The 21,315-nt window shown below is 49.7% G+C and overlaps 1 protein-coding gene across 1 annotated transcript in view; it reads right to left on the bottom strand.

Moving 5' to 3' along the window:
* The window catches only part of LOC138646244 (integrin alpha-M-like), a 78,129-nt gene that overhangs the window by 10,691 nt on the left and 46,123 nt on the right, over positions 1 to 21,315 (bottom strand). Inside the window, exons 13-22 of the mRNA XM_069735711.1 lie at positions 11,871 to 12,001; positions 11,435 to 11,583; positions 11,028 to 11,181; positions 10,802 to 10,952; positions 7,818 to 7,891; positions 6,618 to 6,750; positions 6,357 to 6,496; positions 960 to 1,098; positions 543 to 775; positions 206 to 336 (exon numbers count right to left, since the gene is read on the bottom strand). Coding sequence (XP_069591812.1) covers positions 206 to 336; positions 543 to 775; positions 960 to 1,098; positions 6,357 to 6,496; positions 6,618 to 6,750; positions 7,818 to 7,891; positions 10,802 to 10,952; positions 11,028 to 11,181; positions 11,435 to 11,583; positions 11,871 to 12,001 — 1,435 coding nt within the window. The remainder of the gene's footprint in view (positions 1 to 205; positions 337 to 542; positions 776 to 959; positions 1,099 to 6,356; positions 6,497 to 6,617; positions 6,751 to 7,817; positions 7,892 to 10,801; positions 10,953 to 11,027; positions 11,182 to 11,434; positions 11,584 to 11,870; positions 12,002 to 21,315) is intronic.

The raw sequence follows: 21,315 nt of genomic DNA, 5'->3' as shown, positions 1-21,315 counted from the left end.
ATGTTATCTGATGGGATGGAGAGGTTCTGATTTTATGAATTATCTTCCTGAGAATTATTTTTAAATATTTTGATGCCTGATTTTTATGATGAAAGTATTTTAGGACTGATATCTGTATTGAGACTAATCTAAAAACTGCAAAGCCTTGAAGCAATATGGGTCCCACAGCTGATGTTCTCCAGTATCACCACTGTCCTCTTCTCACCTGAGTATGAGAACTTGGCCTTCTCCCCCCACAATCAGGTCTGGGAGATTGTCCCCCGTCATGTCTACACTTCCAGTTAACGATCTTCCAAAGTACTTCATCATCCTACTGACCTGCTGACCAGAGATACGCTGCAAAGGAGAGACCATGACAGGCAACTATGTGGATAATGAATGCAATTTTAACACTAGGAGTCATGTGTTTTTAGTGTCACATATGCGTAAGATCTGCTCAATGTGGTAAGATCTGCTCAATGTGGTACAGCCAGTGGCGAGGACAGGATATGTGTGGACCTTCTCAACTGCAATGTCATGTCAATCTATTAGCCTCTACTCACCTGTACATAGGAAGCTTTAAAACCTCCATCCTGGCCAGAGAAGATGTATACTGAGCCGTGGTTGTTATCTTCACAGGGTGCACCCACAGCCAGGTCAGAAAATCCATCCCCAGTCAGGTCTGGAAGGATGGAGATTGCAGAACCAAAATGACCCACCACCTGGCTTCTGTCACCATGAAGAGTCCACAGACAGGTGAATGTGACATTCATGTTATCTGGAGCAGGAGAATCCACTATCTAAGACAAAAATTCTCAATAATTACACTAGAAACACCAAGGGAGTCATACATGTCATGACAAGCAATGATGAGACCCTCAGCCCAAATGTGCATCACTACTGTGAAATAGTCACCTTCTTCCCCTATCCCCAAAGATCTACAGGCATCATCAGATGGCCATTCTATCGCCGCCAAAGACTCACCCTTGTGATTGGGCACAAAAAAACAAGACCACCTGGAGAGTCAGCAGAAAAATGTGTTGGAGCCCCGACCAGAAGTAAAGACCAAGAAGAATTCACATGGAGCGAACAGAGCACAGAACCAAAATATGAGCCAATCTGCAAGGACAAAACATTGAGGGTCATCAACTGTCTGTAGAGTCAGTCACATCTGTCTGGGGTATACTACACTACTCAATGAACACTCCATGTGTACTCCGCTCACTACATGTCCTGCCTGCTCCATGTCTTCTCTACACTACTCCCTGCCTGCTTTATGTATACTCCTGTGTACTCCGCTCACTACATGTCCTGCCTGCTCCATGTCTTCTCTACACTACTCCCTGCCTGCTCCATGTCTTCTCTACACTACTCCCTGCCTGCTCCATGTATACTCCTGTGTACTCCGTTCACTACATGTCCTGCCTGCTCCATGTCTTCTCTACACTACTCCCTGCCTGCTTTATGTATACTCCTGTGTACTACGCTCACTACATGTCCTGCCTGCTCCATGTCTTCTCTACACTACTCCCTGCCTGCTCCATGTATACTTCTGTGTACTCCGCTCACTACATGTCCTGCCTGCTCTATGTCTTCTCTACACTACTCCCTGCCTGCTCCATGTATACTCCTGTGTACTCCGCTCACATGTCCTGCCTGCTCTATGTCTTCTCTACACTACTCTCTGCCTGCTCCATGTATACTTCTGTGTACTCCGCTCACTACATGTCCTGCCTGCTCCATGTCTTCTCTACACTACTCCCTGCCTGCTTTAGGTATACTCCTGTGTACTCCGTTCACTACATGTCCTGCCTGCTCCATGTCTTCTCTACACTACTCCCTGCCTGCTTTATGTATACTCCTGTGTACTACGCTCACTACATGTCCTGCCTGCTCCATGTCTTCTCTACACTACTCCCTGCCTGCTCCATGTATACTCCTGTGTACTCCGCTCACTACATGTCTTGCCTGCTCCATGTCTTCTCTACACTACTCCCTGTCTGCTCCATGTATACTCCTGTGTACTCCGCTCACTACATGTCCTGCCTGCTCCATGTCCACTCTACACTACTCACTGCCTGCTCCATGTATACTCCTGTGTACTCCGCTCACTACATGTCCTGCCTGCTCCATGTCTTCTCTACACTACTCACTGCCTGCTCCATGTCATCTCTACACTACTCCCTGCCTGCTCCATGTATACTCCTGTGTACTCTGCTCACTACATGTCCTGCCTGCTCTGTCTTTACACTACTCCCTGCCTGCTCCATGTATACTCCTGTGTACTCCGCTCACTACATGTCCTGCCTGCTCTATGTCTTCTCTACACTACACTCTGCCTGCTCCATGTATACTCCTGTGTACTCCCTCACATGTCCTGCCTGCTCCATGTCTTCTCTACACTACTCTCTGCCTGCTCCATGTATACTCCTGTGTACTCCGCTCACATGTCCTGCCTGCTCCATGTCTTCTCTACACTAATCCCTGCCTGCTCCATGTATACTCCTGTGTACTCCGCTCACTACATGTCCTGCCTGCTCCATGTCTTCTCTACACTACTCCCTGCCTGCTCCATGTATACTCCTGTGTACTTTGCTCACATGTCCTGCCTGCTCTATGTCTTCTCTACACTACTCCCTGCCTGCTCCTTGTATGCTCCTGTGTACTCTGCTCACTACGTCCTGCCTGCTCCATGTCTTCTCTATACTACTCACTGTCTGCTCCATGTATGCTCCTGTGTACTCCGCTCACTACATGTCCTGCCTGCTCCATGTCTTCTCTATACTACTCACTGTCTGCTCCATGTATGCTCCTGTGTACTCCGCTCACTACATGTCCTGCCTGCTCCATGTCTTCTCTACACTACTCCCTGTCTGCTCCATGTCTTCTCTAGACTACTCCCTGCCTGCTCCATGTATACTCATGTCCTGCCTGCTCCATGTCTTCTCCATACTGCTCCCTGTCTGCTCCATGTATGCTCCTGTGTACTCCGCTCACTACATGTCCTGCCTGCTCCATGTCTTCTCTATACTACTCCCTGTTTGGTCCATGTATGCTCCTGTGTACTCCGCTCACTACATGTCCTGCCTGCTCCATGTCTTCTCTACACGACTCCCTGCCTGCTCCATGTCTTCTCTACACGACTCCCTGCCTGCTCCATGTATACTCCTGTGTACTCTGCTCACTACATGTCCTGCCTGCTCTATGTCTTCTCTACACTACTCCCTGCCTGCTTCTTGTATACTCCTGTGTACTCCGCTCACTACATGTCCTGCCTGCTCCATGTCTTCTCTACACTACTCCCTGCCTGCTCCATGTATACTCATGTCCTGCCTGCTCCATGTCTTCTCTATACTACTCCCTGCCTGCTCCATGTATACTGATGTCCTGCCTGCTCCATGTCTTCTCTATACTACTCACTGTCTGCTCCATGTATGCTCCTGTGTACTCCGCTCACTACATGTCCTGCCTGCTCCATGTCTTCTCTACACTACTCCCTGTCTGCTCCATGTCTTCTCTAGACTACTCCCTGCCTGCTCCATGTATACTCATGTCCTGCCTGCTCCATGTCTTCTCTATACTACTCCCTGCCTGCTCCATGTATGCTCCTGTGTACTCCGCTCACTACATGTCCTGCCTGCTCCATGTCTTCTCTACATGACTCCCTGCCTGCTCCATGTATACTCCTGTGTACTCCGCTCACTACATGTCCTGCCTGCTCCATGTCTTCTCTATACTACTCCCTGTCTGGTCCATGTATGCTCCTGTGTACTCCGCTCACTACATGTCCTGCCTGCTCCATGTCTTCTCTACACGACTCCCTGCCTGCTCCATGTCTTCTCTACACGACTCCCTGCCTGCTCTATGTATACTCCTGTGTACTCCGCTCACTACATGTCCTGCCTGCTCTGTCTTCTCTACACTACTCCCTGCCTGCTCCATGTATACTCATGTCCTGCCTGCTCCATGTCTTCTCTACACTACTCCCTGTCTGCTCCATGTCTTCTCTACACTACTCCCTGCCTGCTCCATGTATACTCATGTTCTGCCTGCTCCATGTCTTCTCTATACTACTCCCTGTCTGGTCCATGTATGCTCCTGTGTACTCCGCTCACTACATGTCCTGCCTGCTCCATGTCTTCTCTACACGACTCCCTGCCTGCTCCATGTCTTCTCTACACGACTCTCTGCCTGCTCCATGTATACTCCTGTGTACTCCGCTCACTACATGTCCTGCCTGCTCTGTCTTCTCTACACTACTCCCTGCCTGCTCCATGTATACTCATGTCCTGCCTGCTCCATGTCTTCTCTACACTACTCCCTGTCTGCTCCATGTCTTCTCTACACTACTCCCTGCCTGCTCCATGTATACTCATGTCCTGCCTGCTCCATGTCTTCTCTATACTACTCCCTGTCTGCTCCATGTATGCTCCTGTGTACTCCGCTCACTACATGTCCTGCCTGCTCCATGTCTTCTCTACTCTACTCCCTGCCTGCTCCATGTATACTCCTGTGTACTCCGCTCACTACATGTCCTGCCTGCTCCATGTCTTCTCTACTCTACTCCCTGCCTGCTCCATGTATACTCCTGTGTACTCCGCTCACTACATGTCCTGTCTGCTCCATGTCTTCTCTACACTACTCCCTGCCTGCTCCATGTATACTCCTGTGTACTCCGCTCAATACATGTCCTGCCTGCTCCATGTCTTCTCTACTCTACTCCCTGCCTGCTCCATGTATACTCCTGTGTACTCCGCTCACTACATGTCCTGCCTGCTCCATGTCTTCTCTACTCTACTCCCTGCCTGCTCCATGTATACTCCTGTGTACTCCGCTCACTACATGTCCTGCCTGCTCCATGTCTTCTCTACTCTACTCCCTGCCTGCTCCATGTATACTCCTGTGTACTCCGCTCACTACAAGTCCTGCCTGCTCCATGTCTTCTCTACACTACTCCCTGCCTGCTCCATGTATGCTTCTGTGTACTCCGCTCACTACATGTCCTGCCTGCTCCATGTCTTCTCTACACTACTCCCTGCCTGCTCCATGTATACTCCTGTGTACTCCGCTCACATGTCCTGCCTGCTCCATGTCTTCTCTACACTACTCCCTGCCTGCTCCATGTATACTCAGGTCCTGCCTGCTCCATGTCTTCTCTATACTACTCCCTGCCTGCTCCATGTATACTCATGTCCTGCCTGCTCCATGTCTTCTCTATACTACTCCCGGTCTGCTCCACGTATACTCCTGTGTACTCCGCTCACTACAAGTCCTGCCTGCTCCATGTCTTCTCTACACTACTCCCTGCCTGCTCCATGTATACTCATGTCCTGCCTGCTCCATGTCTTCTCTACACTACTCCCTGCCTGCTCCATGTATACTCAGGTCCTGCCTGCTCCATGTCTTCTCTATACTACTCCCTGCCTGCTCCATGTATACTCATGTCCTGCCTGCTCCATGTCTTCTCTATACTACTCCCTGCCTGCTCCATGTATACTCATGTCCTGCCTGCTCCATGTCTTCTCTACACTACTCCCTGCCTGCTCCATGTATACTCAGGTCCTGCCTGCTCCATGTCTTCTCTATACTACTCCCTGCCTGCTCCATGTATACTCATGTCCTGCCTGCTCCATGTCTTCTCTATACTACTCCCGGTCTGCTCCACGTATACTCCTGTGTACTCCGCTCACTACAAGTCCTGCCTGCTCCATGTCTTCTCTACACTACTCCCTGCCTGCTCCATGTATACTCATGTCCTGCCTGCTCCATGTCTTCTCTACACTACTCCCTGCCTGCTCCATGTATACTCAGGTCCTGCCTGCTCCATGTCTTCTCTATACTACTCCCTGCCTGCTCCATGTATACTCATGTCCTGCCTGCTCCATGTCTTCTCTATACTACTCCCTGCCTGCTCCATGTATACTCATGTCCTGCCTGCTCCATGTCTTCTCTACACTACTCCCTGCCTGCTCCATGTATACTCAGGTCCTGCCTGCTCCATGTCTTCTCTATACTACTCCCTGCCTGCTCCATGTATACTCAGGTCCTGCCTGCTCCATGTCTTCTCTATACTACTCCCTGCCTGCTCCATGTATACTCATGTCCTGCCTGCTCCATGTCTTCTCTATACTACTCCCGGTCTGCTCCATGTATACTCCTGTGTACTCCGCTCACTACAAGTCCTGCCTGCTCCATGTCTTCTCTACACTACTCCCTGCCTGCTCCATGTATACTCAGGTCCTGCCTGCTCCATGTCTTCTCCTCCTCTGCTCATCTCTATCTATTCCCATGCTCGGCTTTATGGATCAGGTCCAGTTCTTCTCCATCGTTGGCCACTTTCTCGATAATACCCACTATCACCCTCCATTCACTGTCACCTGTTCTCCTGTGGTGGTGGCCACCTGATGCCAGGACAAGGTGTTTGGGTTTCTTCTATAGAGGAGGACTCTTCCCAGATGCTGGAATCGTGGTGCGCCGATGGCAATTAAATCCCGATTCACCAGCTGCATGGCATAGCCTGGCAAATGTAGGGGCAAGCTTGCGTTAGGAGATATAAGAGAGCTATCATTTATAAATCACACACAGAACTCTATAGAACATAGAAGTTGGCAGCCACCAGCATCTGTTTCTGTTCTCACCCATATATGAGTCCTTCATGTCAGTCCCATCCTCAGGGGCATTTATCCAGGTCGCCTTCTCCTGCCCAGTTCTGTAACTGTATGCCCCTCCTGCCCAGTTATGAGCACCAACTGCCCCCAGGATCACGCCATCCTGTGGATCAGAAATACACCGATATACAAAGGGGCCTAAACTGTGGCGCTTCCCACACCAATACACAATCCAAGCAGAAAAAACGGGGAGCATGTGCCAGTAATAAAATTTCAATAACTTTATTAATAATGATGTCCACCTTAATGTATAGAATATATGTGTTCCCAAGCAATATGGTCACTATATATAATAATATAAATTACAACCCTATTCGTGATACTTTAGACATTTATCTAATATATAGGGATCTACTACCCGGCTGGGCAGTTCTACTGTGCATTGGTATCTTCATTTTTTTTAATTTTAATAACTTTTTTTTTTTGTACATCATTATTAATAAAGTTATTGAAATTTTATTACTGGCATATGCTCCCCGTTTTTTCTGCTTGGCTGGTGTGGATCAGAAATAGTTTTTAATTCACGAGCGTGGGCTCTTGCTGGATCGCTCATATTATAACTGTATATGAATGAGTGTTTAGCTATGTGAACGGGATTTTAGTATAATAGAGGAATAATGTCGGTGACTATGGTAAGGAGAGAGGTGTAAGGGGTTAAGTTTCTCCTTGTGGAGAGTGACATACCAGCTCTGGCTCCTCTCCCCACTCTGGTCACTCTCCATAAGGAGAAACCTTACCCCTTAGACCCCAGTCTAGAGCCTCTCACCTCGCCAAATTAGTTCTCATGCTTCGCACTGACGAGGGCCAACAGCCCGAAACACCGTGTCTGCAAATTGAGATATTTATTTGTCTTTTATCCCAAGACATATTGCACGACTCGTTAAAGGGTCGAATGTGACTTGTAGGATCGCTGCTTCCAATAGACGGCACTATAGAGTTTAAGTCCTCTTTTTCTCCGAAGAGGAAATTTGCATATGGTAAGGAGATACAGCAATGAGCAAATTACTCATCTGCTAAATATATGCCCTTAATATGCGAGTGTCCATATAGGCCGTACATGACTATATACTTGCATCATCTTCCATTGCTGCATAAAAGTGGTAATAAAGATCTAAGAGTAAGTCATCGGATATACTAGGTGGGGCGCAAATGTCGTCAGCTGAGCCTTACTGAAGTCAACAATGCACTGAACCCTTCTTGAGACACTTCCATCTGAAACTTATCTCCACTTAGAGACTGTAGACCTGGTAATAAAAAAGTGGAAAAGAGTAAGAGGAGGATAATGAAGAGATGAGGAGGAGACAGATAAACACAAGGAAAGTAATAGAAGATGGCAGACCGCAACACAAGAAAGACAGGAGGAGGAAGAAGAAAGTATTGAGGAATGAAAGTAGATGAGAAGATAAGCGACATATACGAGGGCCATCTGAGGAATTTTTTGAGATTTTGGAGAACAGACCTATGAATGAAGGTGGAGGAGAACTAACCGATGAATGAAGGTGGAGAACAGACTAAGGAATGAAGAGGAGGAGAACAGACCAACGAATGAAGGGTAGAGGATATAGAGAACACACCAAGGAGTGAAGAGAAAAGAAGGAGGAGAGTAGACTGATGAATGAAGAGTTGAGGAGATAGAGAACAGACCGAGGAGTGAAGAGAGGAGAAGGAGAGTAGACCGATGAATGAAGAGTTGAGGAGATAGAGAACAGACCGAGGAGTGAAGGGTAGAGAAGGCGGAGGAGATAGAGAACACACCAAGGAGTGAAGAGAGAAGGAGAGCAGACCGATGAATGAAGAGTAGAGGAGATAGAGAACAGACCGAGGAGTGAAGGGTAGATGAGTTGGAGGAGAACAGACCGAGGAATGAAGGGTAGAGAAGTTGGAAGAGATAGAGAACACACCAAGGAGTGAAGAGAAAAGAAGGAGAAGGAGAGCAGACGATGAATGAAGAGTAGAGGATATAGAGAACAGACCAAGGAGTGAAGGGTAGAGGAGATGGAGGAGAACAGACAGAGGAGTGAAGGGTAGAGGAGATAGAGAACAGACCGAGGAGTGAAGGGTAGAGGAGATGGAGGAGAACAGACAGAGGAGTGAAGGGTAGAGAAGGTGGAGGAGAAGAGACCAATTAATGAAAGTGGAGGAGATAGAGAACACACCAAGGAGTGAAGAGAGAGAAGGAGAGCAGACCGATGAATGAAGAGTAGAGAAGGTGCAGAAGAACAAGCTGGAGTCTTGGGTTCAATCTCCACTAAGGACAACATCTGCAAAGAGTTTGTATGTTCTCGCCGTGTTTGCGTGGGTTTCCTCCGGGTACTCCGGTTTCCTCCCACATTCCAAAGACATACTGATAGGGAATTTAGATTGTGAGCCCCAACGGGGACAGCGACGATAATGTGTGCAACCAGTAAAGCGCTGCGGAATATGTTAGCGCTATATAAAAATAAAGATTATTATTAACTGAGAAATGAGATAAAGAAACCTCAGAGCAAGCCTGAAATATCATATAAGTGTTACTCTGTAATAATCAAACAAATTTATATAAACAATAAATATTTTAGTGAGATGCACAACTAAAAAATAAAAACTAAAAGTTAGTTAAAATCAAGAAGCAATGAAGGGCAGGCCACTGAGAGAAACAAAATAATGAAGCTAGGAAACAATACAAGGGATAGCCACCGGATGGCAGAATACTACCAAGGAATGATAACAGTTATATATATCTACTGTATCTACAGGGGCGTCTCACACAATGAGAATATCATCAAAAAGTCAATTTATTTCAGTTCTTCAATACAAAAAGTGAATCTCCTATATTCTATAGTCATTACACACAGAGTGATCTATTTCACGTGTTTATTTCTGTTAATGTTGATGATTACGGCTTACAGGCAATGAAAACCCAGAAGTCAGTATCTCAGTTAATTAGAATACTTTATAATACCAGCTGGAAAAATGATTGTAAAATCTGAAATGTTCCCTAATGAAATGTCTGTTCAGTAAATGCCCTCAATACTTGGTTGGGCTCCTTTTGCATCAATTACTGCATCAATGCGGCGTGGCATGGAGGCGATCAGCCTGTGGCACTGCTGAGGGGTTATGGAAGCCCAGGTTGCTTTGATAGCAGCCTTCAGCTCGTCTACATTGTTGGGTCTGGTCTCTCATCTTCCTCTTGACAATACTGCGTAGATTCTCTATGGAGTAAGGTCAGGCGAGTTTGCTGGCAGAAGAATAGGGCAGGTGAATGAGAACAGACTGAGGAATGAAGAGTAGAGAAGGTGGAGGAGAACAGACAGAGGAACGAAGAGTAGAGAAAGTGGAGGAGAACAGAGGGGTAATGAAGAATAGGGAAGAATAGACCTAGGAATGAAGAGCAGAGATAGTGAAAGAGAACAGACGAGGAATGAAGAGTTGAGAGGGAGAGGAGAAGAGACCAAGGAACAAAGAGTTGAGATGGTGAAGACGAATAGACCGAGAAATGGAGAGAGTTCATAAGGTGGAGGAGAGCAGACCAAGAATGAAGAGCACAGAAGGTGGAGGAGAGCAGACCAAGAGTGAAGAGCACAGAAGGTGGAGGAGAGCAGACCAAGAATGAAGAGCACAGAAGGTGGAGGAGAGCAGACCAAGAATGAAGAGCACAGAAGGTGGAGGAGAGCAGACCAACAATGAAGAGCACAGAAGGTGGAGGAGAGCAGACCAACAATGAAGAGCACAGAAGGTGGAGGAGAGCAGACCAAGAATGAAGAGCACAGAAGGTGGAGGAGCGCAGACCAAGATTGAAGAGCACAGAAGGTGGAGGAGAGCAGACCAAGAATGAAGAGCACAGAAGGTGGAGGAGAGCAGACCAAGAATGAAGAGCACAGAAGGTGGAGGAGAGCAGACAATGAATGAAGAAGACAATTTGGAGGAAAACAAACTGAGCAATAAAGACAGATGAGGAGAAGATGTAGAAGAGACCCAGGAATGAAAAGAACGGTGAGGAAAACAAACAAAGGAATGAAGATTAGATGCATAGAAGATAGAGAACAGATAATTCTTTTCAATCTTCTCCTTTTTTCATTCCTCAGAGTCAGAAATAAAGACAGTTGAGGAGAAAATATACAGTAGGAGAACACATTGAATGTCAGATGGGTCATTGCTCATTTGTGTCAGATTACCTTCAATAGCAAAGATTTTGTCTTCTAACATCTTATGTAAAGTTTGCAATGCAGAGAAATTGGTAACCTTAAAGACATGATCTTCTGGTTCCGGAGAGGCTATTGACTTCAGTTCATTATAGGCCGTAGGGAGAGAGAACACATTTCCCACCTGTTGGTCATTTAGGAAAGAAATTTGGATATAAGGTGCAGGGAAAAGCTGTGTAATCGTACGACGCATACCTACCCCAATAGCGAAGCGCCGCACCCCGATCCTGTTGGCCTCCCGGGTGGATTCTGATGATGGAGTGCTATCCATGCGCGATTCTCCATCTGTTATTATAATCAGAAGCTTCTCCGCATTCTTACGAGTGCCTCTTCTTGGGTCAAACAGTTCTTTACTAGGAAAGGTCAGGAAAAGTTATAGCAATGACTTACTCCAGAAGAAATCCTCTGTTCTATATGGTACATTGAGGTTCACTCTACAAACAGTATCACACATGATAGGATTAGCTACACCAACGTAGCAGACAGTATCACAAATCAGAGGCTTGATACAGTTCCTACACAGCCAGTATTACATATGATAGGACTTGCTTCATTTGCTGTGCAGACCGTGTCCGGCCACGAACTATAAGTAGGTGAAGATCTTACATGGCCTCCAGGATGGCCGTGCAGGTCCGTGTTGCTTTTCCTTGCTGATGGGTTATTCCACTTGTCAATGATTTAGGGTCTCTTATTTTTGAAAAGTTTGTAAAGTAAAAATGCGTTTCAAATTCTTTGGAATATTGCATGAGGGCAAACTGGGGAAACGAGAGGGGAGAAACATGAGTTCACCATCAGGCAGATATTATAGGGTCATTATAAGAAAGAGAAGAGCAGATACAGGAACAGGACATGGGCCTGACCAACAGCCATCATCTCCATCATGTGCACCACAGTATGTCTGTACAATGTCCTCATCGGGATCTTTTCAGCTTCAGGTTACACATGTGATCTTCCAACAGTTTGTAGCTGGCCAATGTCCAGTGACTCGGCTGTAGACTGGTGGAGGAGGTCAGAGACTCAGTGGTGGTGAAGATCGTGTTACCTGAGTGTTACTGTCGCTAAAATCCTCCATTATTGTAGTGATAAAATCCAGCATTAATTGGAAATCAGCAACAGTGATGCTGCCAGAGCCATCGATGAGGAAGGCGATGTCCAGGCCACGGAGAGAGCATTCTGTGGAGAATATGGCGGAATAATGAGAAGATGTCACACAAACATCACAAATAACATTGAGATATGGCACTTTCCATGAGCACATAAAAAAGACATTGACGACAGAGATCCAGAAAAACTAACGCAGAAGCTGAAAAAAGAAGACGCATTGAAGTGGAAATACAAATAATAGAGGCGTGGACAAAACATGGAAAACAGACGGAAGCCCAGAAAAAATACAGGAGCTCACGAAGAATGGCAAAAACATGAAACATGAGGAGAAGGCACTCTACTAAAAATGTAGCATCTTGGGAGATGTTTGCAGGCCTTCAACAGCCGATTGAAGGTGAATATTTCTGCACTTGATGGCAGCAAGTTACATGTTTGAAAGCCCAAGTAACAGATCTAAATGTGCAGCTGACAACACTCAGGAGCACTGTGGACCTGGGAAGGAGTTTAGAGATCATTGAGCGGCTCTGGCTGGGGACAGTGATATGGAGGAGGGTGGAGGTGAGGAAAATCAGGACAGAGTACCTAGCTGGGTAAATGTTACAAGAAGGGGTAGGGGGAAAAGTGCCAGTTAGCCTAGCCCTGATCTGACACAACCTAGTAAATCTGCCTGTTTGGCTGATATTGTGGATGGAAACCCAGGACTAGAATCACTACAGCGAGCCCAGAACTAGGATCACTACAGCAGGTCCAGGACTAGAATCACTACCGCAGGTCCAGGACTAGGATCACTACCGCAGGTCCAGGACTAGAATCACTACAGCGGGCCCAGGACTAGGATCACTACAGCAGGTCCAGGACTGGGATTACCACAGCAGGTCCAGGACTAGAATCACTACCGCAGGTCCAGGACTAGGATCACTACCGCAGGTCCAGGACTAGAATCACTACAGCGGGCCCAGGACTAGGATCACTACAGCAGGTCCAGGACTGGGATTACCACAGCAGGTCCATGACTAGAATCACTACAGCAGGTCCAGGATTGGGATCACCACAGCAGGTCCAGGACTGGGATCGCTATAGCAGGTCCAGGACTGAGATCACTACAGCTGGTCCAGGACTTCGATCACTACAGCAGGTCCAGGACTGGGATCACTACAGCAGGTCCAGGACTGGGATCACTAAAGCAGATCCAGGACTGGGATCACTACAGCAGGTCCAGGACTAGGATCACCACAGCAGGTCCAGGACTGGGATCGCTATAGCAGGTCCAGGACTGGGATCACTACAGCAGGTCCAGGACTGGGATCACTACAGCAGGCCCAGGGCTGAGATCACTACAGCAGGTCCAGGATTGGGATCACCACAGCAGGTCCAGGACTGGGATCGCTATAGCAGGTCCAGGACTGGGATCACTACAGCTGGTCCAGGACTTCGATCACTACAGCAGGTCCAGGACTGGGATCACTACAGCAGGTCCAGGACTGGGATCACTACAGCAGGTCCAGGACTGGGATCACTACAGCAGGTCCAGGACTAGGATCACCACAGCAGGTCCAGGACTGGGATCGCTATAGCAGGTCCAGGACTGGGATCACTACAGCAGGTCCAGGACTGGGATCACTACAGCAGGCCCAGGGCTGAGATCACTACAGCAGGTACAGGACTGGGATCACTACAGCAAGTCCAGGACTTCGATCACTACAGCAGGTCCAGGACTGGGATCACTACAGCAGGTCCAGGACTGGGATCACTAAAGCAGGTCCAGGACTGGGATCACTAAAGCAGGTCCAGGACTTCGATCACTACAGCAGGTCCAGGACTGGGATCATTACAGCAGGTCCAGGACTGAGATCACTACCGCAGGTCCAGGATTGGGATCACTACAGCAGGTCCAGGACTGGGATCACTACAGCACGTCCAGGATTGGGATCACTACAGCAGGCCCAGGACTGGGATCGCTATAGCAGGTCCAGGACTGGGATCACTACAGCAGGTCCAGGACTTCGATCACTACAGCAGGTCCAGGACTGGGATCACTAAAGCAGGTCCAGGACTGGGATCACTAAAGCAGGTCCAGGACTTCGATCACTACAGCAGGTCCAGGACTGGGATCATTACAGCAGGTCCAGGACTGAGATCACTACAGCAGGTCCAGGACTGGGATCACTACAGCACGTCCAGGATTGGGATCACTACAGCAGGCCCAGGACTGGGATCGCTATAGCAGGTCCAGGACTGGGATCACTACCGCAGGTCCAGGACTGGGATCACTACAGCAGATCCAGGACTGGGATCATTACAACAGGTCCAGGACAGGGATCACTACAGAAGGTCCAGGACTGGGATCACTACCGCAGGTCTAGGACTGGGATCATTACAGCAGGTCCAGGACTGGGATCGCTATAGCAGGTCCAGGACTGGGATCACCACAGCAGGTCGAGGACTGCGATCACTACAGCAGGTCCATGACTAGAATCACTACAGCAGGTCCAGGATTGGGATCACCACAGCAGGTCCAGGACTGGGATCGCTATAGCAGGTCCAGGACTAGAATCACTACAGCAGGTCCAGGACTGGGATCGCTATAGCAGGTCCAGGACTGGGATCATTACAACAGGTCCAGGACAGGGATCACTACAGCAGGTCCAGGACTGGGATCACTACCGCAGGTCTAGGACTGGGATCATTACAGCAGGTCCAGGACTGGGATCGCTATAGCAGGTCCAGGACTAGGATCACTACTGCAGGTCCAGGACTAGGATCACTACCGCAGGTCCAGGACTAGAATCACTACAGCAGGTCCAGGACTGGGATCACTACAGCAGGTCCAGGACTAGGATCACTACCGCAGGTCCAGGACTAGGATCACTACCGCATGTCCAGGACTAGGATCATTACAGCAGGTCCAGGACTGGGATCACTACAGCAGGTCCAGGATTGGGATCACCACAGCAGGTCCAGGACTGGGATCACTACAGCAGGTCCCGGACTGGGATCACTACAGGAGGTCCAGGATTGGGATCGCTGTAGCAGGTCCAGGACTGGGATCACTACAGCAGGTCCAGGACTAGGATCACTACAGCAGGTCCAGGACTGGGATCACTACAGCAGGTCCAGGACTGTAATCACTACAGCAGGTCCAGGACTAGGATCACTACAGCAGGTCCAGGACTAGGATCACTACAGCAGGTCCAGGACTAGGATCACTACAGTGGGTCCAGGACTAGGAATGTTACAGCAGGTTCAGGACTGGGATCACTACAGCAGGTCCAGGACTAGGATCACTACATCAGGCCCAGGACTGGGATCATTACAGCAGGTTCAGGACTGGGATCATTACAGCAGGTTCAGGACTAGGATCGCTACAGCAGGTCCGGGACTGGGATCACTACAGCAGGTCCAGGACTGGGATCACTACAGCAGGTCCAGGACTGGGATCACTACAGCAGGTCCAGGACTAGGATCACTACAGCAGGTCCAGGACTGGGATCACTACAGCAGGTCCAGGACTAGGATCACTACAGCGGGTCCAGGACTAGGAATGTTACAGCGGGTTCAGGACTGGGATTACTACAGCAGGTCCAGGACTAGGATCACTACAGCAGGTCCAGGACTGGGATCACTACAGCAGGTCCAGGACTAGGATCACTACAGCAGGTCCAGGACTGGGATCACTACAGCAGGTCCAGGGCTGAGATCACTACAGCCGGTACAGGACTAGGATCACTACAGCAGGTCCAGGACTGGGATCACTAAAGCAGGTCCAGGACTAGGATCACTACAGCAGGTCCAGGACTAGGATCACTACAGCGGGTCCAGGACTAGGAATGTTACAGCAGGTTCAGGACTGGGATCACTACAGCAGGTCCAGGACTAGGATCACGACAGCAGGTCCAGGACTGGGATCATTACAGCAGGTTCAGGACTGGGATCATTACAGCAGGTTCAGGACTAGGATCGCTACAGCAGGTCCAGGACTGGGATCGCTATAGCAGGTCCAGGACTGGGATCACTACCGCAGGTCCAGGACTGGGATCACTACAGCAGATCCAGGACTGGGATCATTACAACAGGTCCAGGACAGGGATCACTACAGAAGGTCCAGGACTGGGATCACTACCGCAGGTCTAGGACTGGGATCATTACAGCAGGTCCAGGACTGGGATCGCTATAGCAGGTCCAGGACTGGGATCACCACAGCAGGTCGAGGACTGCGATCACTACAGCAGGTCCATGACTAGAATCACTACAGCAGGTCCAGGATTGGGATCACCACAGCAGGTCCAGGACTGGGATCGCTATAGCAGGTCCAGGACTAGAATCACTACAGCAGGTCCAGGACTGGGATCGCTATAGCAGGTCCAGGACTGGGATCATTACAACAGGTCCAGGACAGGGATCACTACAGCAGGTCCAGGACTGGGATCACTACCGCAGGTCTAGGACTGGGATCATTACAGCAGGTCCAGGACTGGGATCGCTATAGCAGGTCCAGGACTAGGATCACTACTGCAGGTCCAGGACTAGGATCACTACCGCAGGTCCAGGACTAGAATCACTACAGCAGGTCCAGGACTGGGATCACTACAGCAGGTCCAGGACTAGGATCACTACCGCAGGTCCAGGACTAGGATCACTACCGCATGTCCAGGACTAGGATCATTACAGCAGGTCCAGGACTGGGATCACTACAGCAGGTCCAGGATTGGGATCACCACAGCAGGTCCAGGACTGGGATCACTACAGCAGGTCCCGGACTGGGATCACTACAGCAGGTCCAGGATTGGGATCGCTGTAGCAGGTCCAGGACTGGGATCACTACAGCAGGTCCAGGACTAGGATCACTACAGCAGGTCCAGGACTGGGATCACTACAGCAGGTCCAGGACTGTAATCACTACAGCAGGTCCAGGACTAGGATCACTACAGCAGGTCCAGGACTAGGATCACTACAGCAGGTCCAGGACTAGGATCACTACAGTGGGTCCAGGACTAGGAATGTTACAGCAGGTTCAGGACTGGGATCACTACAGCAGGTCCAGGACTAGGATCATTACAGCAGGTTCAGGACTGGGATCATTACAGCAGGTTCAGGACTAGGATCGCTACAGCAGGTCCGGGACTGGGATCACTACAGCAGGCCCAGGACTGGGATCATTACAGCAGGTTCAGGACTGGGATCATTACAGCAGGTTCAGGACTAGGATCGCTACAGCAGGTCCGGGACTGGGATCACTACAGCAGGTCCAGGACTGGGATCACTACAGCAGGTCCAGGACTGGGATCACTACAGCAGGTCCAGGACTAGGATCACTACAGCAGGTCCAGGACTGGGATCACTACAGCAGGTCCAGGACTAGGATCACTACAGCGGGTCCAGGACTAGGAATGTTACAGCGGGTTCAGGACTGGGATTACTACAGCAGGTCCAGGACTAGGATCACTACAGCAGGTCCAGGACTGGGATCACTACAGCAGGTCCAGGACTAGGATCACTACAGCAGGTCCAGGACTGGGATCACTACAGCAGGTCCAGGGCTGAGATCACTACAGCCGGTACAGGACTAGGATCACTACAGCAGGTCCAGGACTGGGATCACTAAAGCAGGTCCAGGACTAGGATCACTACAGCAGGTCCAGGACTAGGATCACTACAGCGGGTCCAGGACTAGGAATGTTACAGCAGGTTCAGGACTGGGATCACTACAGCAGGTCCAGGACTAGGATCACGACAGCAGGTCCAGGACTGGGATCATTACAGCAGGTTCAGGACTGGGATCATTACAGCAGGTTCAGGACTAGGATCGCTACAGCAGGTCCAGGACTGGGATCACTACAGCAGGTCCAGGACTAGGATCACTACAGCAGGTCCAGGACTGGGATCACTACAGCAGGTACAGGACTGGAATCACTAAAGCAGGTCCAGGACTGGGATCACTACAGCAGGTACAGGACTGGGATCACTACGGCAGGTCCAGGGCTGAGATCACTACAGCAGGTACAGGACTAGAATCACTACAGCAGGTCCAGGACTGGGATCACTACAGTCAGTTCAGGACTAGGATCACTACAGCAGGTTCAGGACTGGGATCACTACAGCAGGTCCAGGACTGGGATCACTACAGCAGGTCCAGGACTGGGATCACTACAGCAGGTCCAGGACTGGGATCACTACAGCAGGTCCAGGACTGGGATCACTACAGCAGGTTCAGGACTAGGATCACTACAGCAGGTCCAGGACTGGGATCACTACAGCAGGTCCAGGGCTGACATCACTACAGCAGGTCCAGGACTAGGATCACTACAGCAGCTCCAGGACTGGGATCACTACAGCAGGTCCAGGACTGGGATCACTACAGCAGGTCCAGGACTAGGATCACTACAGCAGGTCCAGGACTGGGATCACTACAGCAGGTCCAGGGCTGGGATCACTACAGCAGGTCCAGGACTGGGATCACTACAGCAGGTCCAGGGCTGACATCACTACAGCAGGTCCAGGACTAGGATCACTACAGCAGCTCCAGGACTGGGATCACTACAGCAGGTCCAGGGCTGAGATCACTACAGCAGGTTCAGGACTAGGATCATTACAGCAGGTTCAGGACTGGGATTGCTACAGTCAGTTCAGGACTAGGGTCATTACAGCAGGTCCAGGACTAGGATCACTACAGCAGGTCCAGGACTAGGATCACTACAGCAGGTCCAGGACTGGGATCACTGCAGTCAGTTCAGGACTGGGATCACTACATCAGGTCCAGGACTGGGATCGCTACAGCGGGGCGTTGCTCCTAGCAACCACAAAAACTGCTGTAGAAAGGAGGGAAATAAGAGTGCAGCAAAGATCAGACAAATGGTGGTGGTGGGGACTCTGTAATTAGGAGGACAGACAGAGTCATCTGCCACCGAGACCGTGAATGCCGAACAGTGTGTTGTCTGCCGGGTGCTTGGGTTCGGCATATTGCGGATCGGATAGACAGATTGCTGGGTGGGGCTGGGAAAAACCCAGCGGTCATGGTACACATTGGTACCAATGACAAAATTAGAGGGTGGTGCAAGGTCCTTAAGAATGATTTTAGGGGACTAGGAGAGAAGCTGAAGGCCAAGACCTCCAAGGTGGTGTTTTCAGAAATACTGCCAGTGCCATGAGCGTCACTAGATAGGAAGCGGGAGCTTAGGGAGATAAATGAGTGGCTTAGGAATTGGAGCAGGAAGGAAGGGTTTGGGTTCATGGCTAACTGGGCCGGCTTTGTTCTTGTCTACAGGCTCTACGGTAGGGACGGGCTGCACCTCAATGTGAAGGGTACGGCTGTGCTGGGGGAAAATGGTCTGGCGGATGGAGAAGATTTTACTTTGGGATCTGGGGGTAGGGAGGGTAGCTGTGCTAATAAGGGGATAGATAGAGTAGACAGAGGGAGGAAGTAGGGGTCAATGAGGATTTAGGGGGCTGGGATATGCAAGGAAACGGAGCACAGTAGGAGTAACATGTGCTAATAATATTAAACGTCTGCAGGCAAATGCAAGAAGTCTCGCAAACAAAATGGATGAACTGGAGACTCTTATGTCCCATAATACGATGTGGTGGACATTATGGAAACCTGACTGACGAGAGCCATGACTGGATGACAACATAGAGGGTTACACTACATTTAGAAAAGACAGGAGACAAAGTGGAGGGGTGCATCTTCATAAAATCCAATTTAAGACCTGATGACATTGGGGGAGTTACAGCAGTGTAGCCTCACTCTAGGTAAATGTACATGGGGGCGGTGCTAATGGGAAGCTGCTAACTGGGGTTTGCTACAAGCCTCCTAATATAGAGGAACAGGAGGGAATGAAATGCTGCAGCAAGCGGTGATCGGGCTCTGGTAATGGGGGATGGTAACTGTGCAGACATTCCGCGGGGCAGAGAAGCTTCTGCGCAAAGCCGCAAGTTCTTATCCACAGTCCAGGACAATGACCTCTCTCAGGTGGTAGATGAACCGACCAGGGCAGGTAATCTGCTGGATCTGGTCCTGTCACATAGACCAGGGCAGGTAATCTGCTGGATCTGGTTCTGTCACATAGGCCAGGGCAGGTAATCTGCTGGATCTGGTCCTGTCACATAGACCAGGGCAGGTAATCTGCTGGATCTGGTTCTGTCACATAGACCAGGGCAGGTAATCTGCTGGATCTGGTCCTGTCACATAGACCAAGGCAGGTAATCTGCTGGATCTGGTTCTGTCACATAGACCAGGGGAGATAATCTGCTGGATCTGGTCCTGTCACATAGACCAAGGCAGGTAATCTGCTGGATCTGATTCTGTCACATAGACCAGGGCAGGTAATCTGCTGGATCTGGTTCTGTCACATAGGCCAGGGCAGGTAATCTGCTGGATCTGGTTCTGTCACATAGGCCAGGGCAGGTAATCTGCTGGATCTGGTTCTGTCACATAGGCCAGGGCAGGTAATCTGCTGGATCTGGTTCTGTCACATAGACCAGGGGAGGTAATCTGCTGCATCCGGTCCTGTCACATAGGCCAGGGCAGGTAATCTGCTGGATCTGGTCCTGTCACATAGACCAGGGCAGGTAATCTGCTGGATCTGGTTCTGTCACATAGGCCAGGGCAGGTAATCTGCTGGATCTGGTCCTGTCACATAGACCAGGGCAGGTAATCTGCTGGATCTGGTTCTGTCACATAGGCCAGGGCAGGTAATCTGCTGGATCTGGTCCTGTCACATAGACCAGGGCAGGTAATCTGCTGGATCTGGTTCTGTCACATAGACCAAGGCAGGTAATCTGCTGGATCTGGTCCTGTCACATAGACCAGGGCAGGTAATCTGCTGGATCTGGTTCTGTCACATAGGCCAGGGCAGGTAATCTGCTGGATCTGGTCCTGTCACATAGACCAAGGCAGGTAATCTGCTGGATCTGGTTCTGTCACATAGACCAGGGCAGGTAATCTGCTGGATCTGGTCCTGTCACATAGACCAGGGCAGGTAATCTGCTGGATCTGGTTCTGTCACATAGGCCAGGGCAGGTAATCTGCTGGATCTGATTCTGTCACATAGACCAGGGCAGGTAATCTGCTGGATCTGGTCCTGTCACATAGACCAGGGCAGGTAATCTGCTGGATCTGGTCCTGTCACATAGACCAGGGCAGGTAATCTGCTGGATCTGGTTCTGTCACATAGACCAAGGCAGGTAATCTGCTGGATCTGGTCCTGTCACATAGACCAGGGCAGGTAATCTGCTGGATCTGGTTCTGTCACATAGGCCAGGGCAGGTAATCTGCTGGATCTGGTCCTGTCACATAGACCAAGGCAGGTAATCTGCTGGATCTGGTTCTGTCACATAGACCAGGGCAGGTAATCTGCTGGATCTGGTCCTGTCACATAGACCAGGGC

Source organism: Ranitomeya imitator, chromosome 7, assembly GCF_032444005.1.
Source record: "Ranitomeya imitator isolate aRanImi1 chromosome 7, aRanImi1.pri, whole genome shotgun sequence".
NCBI classification, from domain to species: Eukaryota; Metazoa; Chordata; class Amphibia; order Anura; family Dendrobatidae; genus Ranitomeya; species Ranitomeya imitator.
The sequence above is the reverse complement of the archived record's forward strand: the minus strand, read 5'-3'. Positions and strand labels throughout refer to the sequence as shown.